The sequence below is a fragment of the Notothenia coriiceps genome, unplaced genomic scaffold (genome assembly GCF_000735185.1).
Source record: "Notothenia coriiceps isolate Sejong01 unplaced genomic scaffold, NC01 NC01_scaffold00023520, whole genome shotgun sequence".
NCBI classification, from domain to species: Eukaryota; Metazoa; Chordata; class Actinopteri; order Perciformes; family Nototheniidae; genus Notothenia; species Notothenia coriiceps.
In genome coordinates, this window is record NW_011356221.1 from 852 (window position 1) to 6,879 (window position 6,028).

At 40.1% G+C, this 6,028-nt stretch overlaps 1 protein-coding gene across 1 annotated transcript; it reads left to right on the top strand.

The window, feature by feature from the left end:
• The first annotated feature begins 461 nt into the window (after window positions 1-461).
• On the top strand, window positions 462-5,851 carry LOC104954532 (putative protein FAM200B). The gene is made up of 3 exons (XM_010781644.1): window positions 462-608; window positions 1,932-2,072; window positions 4,069-5,851. The coding sequence occupies exon 3, from the start codon at window positions 4,775-4,777 to the stop codon at window positions 5,510-5,512; it is 738 nt and encodes a 245-aa protein (XP_010779946.1). The 5' UTR covers window positions 462-608; window positions 1,932-2,072; window positions 4,069-4,774; the 3' UTR covers window positions 5,513-5,851.
• Window positions 5,852-6,028: the final 177 nt, after the last annotated feature.

The following is a 6,028-nucleotide window of genomic DNA, read 5'->3' on the forward strand; positions in this document are numbered from 1 at the left end:
GTGTGCTTTAACCACATGTTAATGCACTATAGATACTTAAACTTTAAGTACTTTAACCACATGTTACTGTACTATAGATACTTAAACTTTAAGTACTTTAACCACATGTTACTGTACTATAGATACTTAAACTTTAAGTGCTTTAACCACATGTTACTGTACTATAGATACTTAAACTTTAAGTACTTTAACCACATGTTACTGTACAACAGATACTTAAACTTTAAGTACTTTAACCACATGTTACTCTACTATGGATACTTTAACTTTAAACTACATTTTACTGCTCAAGAGATACTTTAGCTTGAAGTACATTTTACTACAAGAGATACTTAAACTTTAAGTACTTTAACCACATGTTACTTTACAATATAGAGTATAACTCGCTTTACTGTAGAAGGAGAAAAACCTGTTTAATCAAATGTCCGTTAAGACAAACAACTTGTTGTGAGGGCGATAACAAACATTACAAAACACACAATGTCATGTTGTTGCCAGGACAGATATCTGGCATGCATATTACCATACAATGTGTAATAGGAATGTTATCTTTTTCTTAGAAGGAGTTGGAGTGCAAACTGTACACACCCACCATCAATCACTTCAAGGTATGAACTACTTCTTCTTCTTCTTCTTCTTCTTCTTCTTCTTCACTCTGACACCTGAAATACTTGTTATTATCATTTGAGATCTGATGCTTTCACAAAAGTCCTCGGCTGCTTAAATTACATCAACAAATCTTTCCAATATAAACGTAATAAACTTAAAATCACTAAAAGCACTTTCAATTGTCTTGCTGAAAGGTGCTATATGAATAAACTTGCCTTGCCTAAAATACATTTGGCTTTATGTAAATGTTTGTTTCAGCAAATTCATTGTTATGTAATTCACAAAAAGGTGACCATGCCGTGTGGCCAGAGTTCACTTTTATTGCCTCTTACTCTTTAACTCCAGATGGCCCACATGTATTGAGCTGTCAACAGGAAGTAGTAGCATAATAACTTCTGATCCTCCACCAGTTCTACATCTGTGAAGTCAGTTTGCTACTAATATAAACAAAAGCATGGTTTTAAACAATAAATGAGAGACTGCATCAGCAGAGATTTCAGAGATTTGGTCCAAAGTTATTACTGGAACACAGGAATTAAGATTCTCTAAAAAATAATCCACACATTATCTAATTCATGGCAGGAACATTACTCACTGTCACTACTTTAAAGAGTCCTCTCCTGCTGATGTTCAGGTGTATATCAGTATGTAGTGTCTCTACTTTAAAGAGTCCTCTCCTGCTGATGTTCAGGTGTATATCAGTATGTAGTGTCTCTACTTTAAAGAGTCCTCTCCTGCTGATGTTCAGGTGTATATCAGTATGTAGTGTCTCTACTTTAAAGAGTCCTCTCCTGCTGATGTTCAGGTGTATATCAGTATGTAGTGTCTCTACTTTAAAGAGTCCTCTCCTGCTGATGTTCTAGGTGTATATCAGTATGTAGTGTCTCTACTTTAAAGAGTCCTCTCCTGCTGATGTTCAGGTGTATATCAGTATGTAGTGTCTCTACTTTAAAGAGTCCTCTCCTGCTGATGTTCAGGTGTATATCAGTATGTAGTGTCTCTACTTTAAAGAGTCCTCTCCTGCTGATGTTCAGGTGTATATCAGTATGTAGTGTCTCTACTTTAAAGAGTCCTCTCCTGCTGATGTTCAGGTGTATATCAGTATGTAGTGTCTCTACAGATTTATGTACTCTGTTATCCATGTATCATCTGTATACTGACCTGTTTATTTACATGCCTATTCATTTGATTGTATCTGCCACCTAGACTGACCGTTTTATGTACATGTAATGTTCGTTATATTTGAAAACTTCAACACAAATATTGTTGAAAAAAGAAAAGAGCTTGTTGGTATCTTACTGGTTTCTCTCTCCGTCCTGCAGAACTGCTCCCAGTCGACCATGAAATGTTTGGTTGCCGAAACGAAAGTCCTGTTCTTGGAGTCGGAAGTGGCCGATCTCTCCGACATCAGCAAACACAAAGAAGAGATAGTCGGAAATATAGAGGATTTATTTTATGAAATAGTAAGTAGGGAGAAAGAGAGGAGACTTCACTACAGTCTTAAGTACACATATTGAAAGGATTTTAGTCACAGGACGTCTGGATCTCAAATTATCAGAGAAACAAGATGAGCGTTTGTACCAGTCTATATCAGCTTTATTCATATTGTCCATTTGTTTTGGAGACACAAAGATATCTGTTGATCATTTGGTTGTAAAAAGCCATTTTGTGCAGATTCCACTATGGAAACACAGATTTTTAACATGAAACCATTTAATTCAGTTTCTTTATTGCTTTTAATCAATGTTTTTAATTTTTTGGGACGTTAAGAGACCTTTGCGGGTTTTACTTTCCCAGTAGAAACATTCTCAACATTTGGATCTTAAGTCATCAGAGAAACAAGCTTAGCAAACGTTAGCCTTTAGCTCGTAGCACTGTGTCTCAATTTGTGTTTTGAGTACATAAGTGCTCTCCAGTGCCGAGTATGGCGAAATGCACAATCAGTACTAGATGGTGCCAACATAAACGGTCCAAAATTAAGAGTCCTGGACACTTGCCAGCCTCAATTCTAAGCATATTTCCCACGAAACGGAAGTGGCGGGAACAGCCGCGATCACTTTACAGCACTATAGAACTAAAAGTTATACATGTGAGGTTTTTTTAATTATTATTTAACACTCTAACCTCTACAGTGGTGTGGTAAAGAAGCTACCATTAACTCTACTGGGTTCATTCAGCAGAGTATAATAATTTGGTACCGTGAACGATAACGCTGCTAACTAGCTAGCCAATTACGCTAAAGGTCAGTTCTGGTGATAGCACAGAAGCCGTGTTTCGAGATGAATATTTTTGAAAATCGCAGTACATTTTGTCAGGTGTATAGTGGAGTATTACAACAAAACTGTACCATCCTGATACCTGCTGTAGGAATAAAGTCATTGCAGTCTAAGCAAGCCCAAACAAAGATATTGATGAGCAGAAATTAAAAGAAGCTTGACTCACCATGAGGCTTTTTTTCCTGGATAAAGATTTATGTGTTTGGACAGAACGCAACCAGGCGTGAACAGAGCACGAAGGGATGTATTAGATCAACAACGTAGACACAGTATTTGTTACGCTCACAGAAAGAGGCGGGGTATGGTGGAGATCTGACAACTCAAAAATATGGCCTCCTGACATCTGTTGGGGGAAACATTTAAAATGCTGATCATAACCCCCGCCCAACTAATTTATTGCAAGCTTGAACAGAGAGCAGAAATGAAAACAATGCTTTGTTTGTTTAAATCAGAAATGAAAAGTGAGTCTTTTCCCCCTGGAGGCACATATCATTATCATTCAGGTATTTATTGCTACACACACACTCACCTGCCAAGTGCCTGTGTGTGGGAAAGCTGCGTGTTAACGAGCTTAGCCAAGGCAATAAGAAGATAAGTAACAAATCCATATAAACACTGAGAACTAATTCAATGGAGTTTGAGGATCAGAACGAGCCGCCTGTTCTCCATCTGTCGTCGTATTCTAACGACAGCGAAACAAAGCATTGACTTATTTAAAAGATGCATCTTTGTATTGAGCATGACTTCGAATGTGGGCACATTTCAAACTGTGATCCTTGAGACAACAATACTGTGAAACGTAATGAGGCATTTCTAGCAGCTTGAAGTCGATGGTTGAGTTGATGAAGACACCAATCGATTTCAAGTTGGAAAACACTTGTTGCTTCTCGCTTAATAGAAAAACAAATGACTAATAAAGGAGTAAAGAGTTCATAACCCACTTTTTGAGATTGAGCTAAATGACTATGGGTTACAGATCAGCTTTTTCCCTTTTCTGTCTCTTACTGTACACACGTTGCTGGATCATCTGCACACAGTCGAACATCAGCTCCAACACATGCAGGACGCAGAACATTAATAACAATTGTTATAAAAAACCGTTGCTCTTACTGGTATTCAGGTCGTGTTTGTGTCACCATGAACACTTTGACCGATATCTCTGTTTGTTTCTTTCTCTTCACAGAGTCCAGATCCAGATCCAGACTGTCTTAAGTGTGAAAGCCTCGTGGAGAAAAACGCTGAGATGTTCGTGGAAGGGCTCAAATGTATTCTTGAGTCTATGTGCAGTTCGAATATTTCTCCTGTCTGAGCATTCCATGGAAAGTAGAAACCTGATTGGGACGCAGTAACATTGAAGAGTCAACGCTCTGCATATCTAACACTTCAGATGAAGACAGAACAATTTTGCAGATGGAAAATGTGTCGTCATCTGCATGATCACTTCTAATCCAAATCCATATTTGGAAGAATGGACAGAAACCTAGTATCAATAAAAAATGAATTTACACATCTTGGGGTCAACATGGATATCTATATTAATCACACATTTTGTATCTGTTCTAAATGTACCTTAGAGCAGTGGTTCCCAAACGGTGTGCCGTGAGGCAAGTCCGGGTGTGCCGTGGGATTTTGTGACAACCATACGTTATTATTGCAATATACAACGACACAAAAATAATTCTTTTTTAATTTACTATATCAGTACTTTGTATGCACTCATTTCATAATACAGAGGCAAACTCTATACCTAAAAACGATTATTTAAAAAATAATCCTCACAGAACCCCGTATTCCGCTGTTAACGCAGTTGCGCAGGTGGGATTTATAAGACTGTGACACATCAAAGGCTGAAGGACAATATTAAAACTGAGAAACAAGCAAGCGGGAAAATGGAGCGCTTTCTTGTGCGGAGCAAACCAGCAACCACCAGGGCAGAGACTGCCGACAACCCACCACCGAAAGAGAAGAGGAAAAAAACTGTCAGCAGACAGTACCATGACAGTTATCTGTCTTATTGCTTCATTTGGACCGGGGATGTGAACAATCCTCAGCCCGAGTGCGTCGTCTGTCGGGAGAAGTTAGCTAATGCTAACATGGTTCCAAGCAAGCTGAAGAGGCACTTGGAAACCAAACATCCCGCCCATGTTCACAGTAACTTGGACTACTTCAGAAGAGCGCGGGATCTGAACCAGAGGCAGCAAGGACGTTTGTTGGATTCTGTGAAAGTGTCTGATAAGGCAATGGAGGCGAGTTACATGCTAGCGGAGCTCATTGCAAAGCAGAAGAAGCCTCACACAATAGCGGAGACACTCATCCTCCCTGCTTGCAAAATACTTACAGGTGTCATGCTGGGTCCAGATGCCGCAAATGAGCTATCGAAAGTGCCGTCGTCTGATAATACAATCAAAAGAAGAATCGACGACATGTCAGAAGACATTGAGCAACATTTGGCAGAGAAACTGCAGGCGAGCGGCAGATTTTCCCTACAAATAGACGAATCTACTGACATAAGTGGGGCTGCCCAACTTCTGGCAAACGTCAGATATGTTGATGCTGACTCAAAGAGGCCTTTTTCTTCGGCAAAGAAATTGAAAGCCATACTACGGGACAAGAAATATTCAGGGTAACTAATAACTATTTAAAAGAGAACAGTCTGACCTGGCGTCAGTCTTTGCACAGATGGTGCGGCAAGAATGACGGGGAGAGTGAAAGGATTTATTGCTAAAGGTGAGAACACAAAACCCACATATCGTGACAAACCACTGGATTTTGCATCGAGAGGCATTAGTTGCCAAAACCATGCCCCCGCCGGAGTCGACTGAGGTGCTGAATCCGGCTGTGCAGATGGTGAATTACATCAAATCAAGGCCCCTGAAAACTCGCCTCTTCTCCCAGCTGTGCGCCGAGATGGGAGCCGACCACCAAAGCCTGATCCTGCACACAGAGGTACGTTGGCTGTCACGGGGGAAAGTTGTCCCACATAAAGACAAGCTCGCGGATGAGAGGTGGTGTGCCAGGCTGGCTTACCTCGCAGACATATTTGGGCATCTCAACGCCAAGCTTCAGGGCAGGAATGAAAACATTTTATCATCCGCAGACAAGTTTCGGGGGTTTATGGGCAAACGTATCCTGCGGCTCGAGGC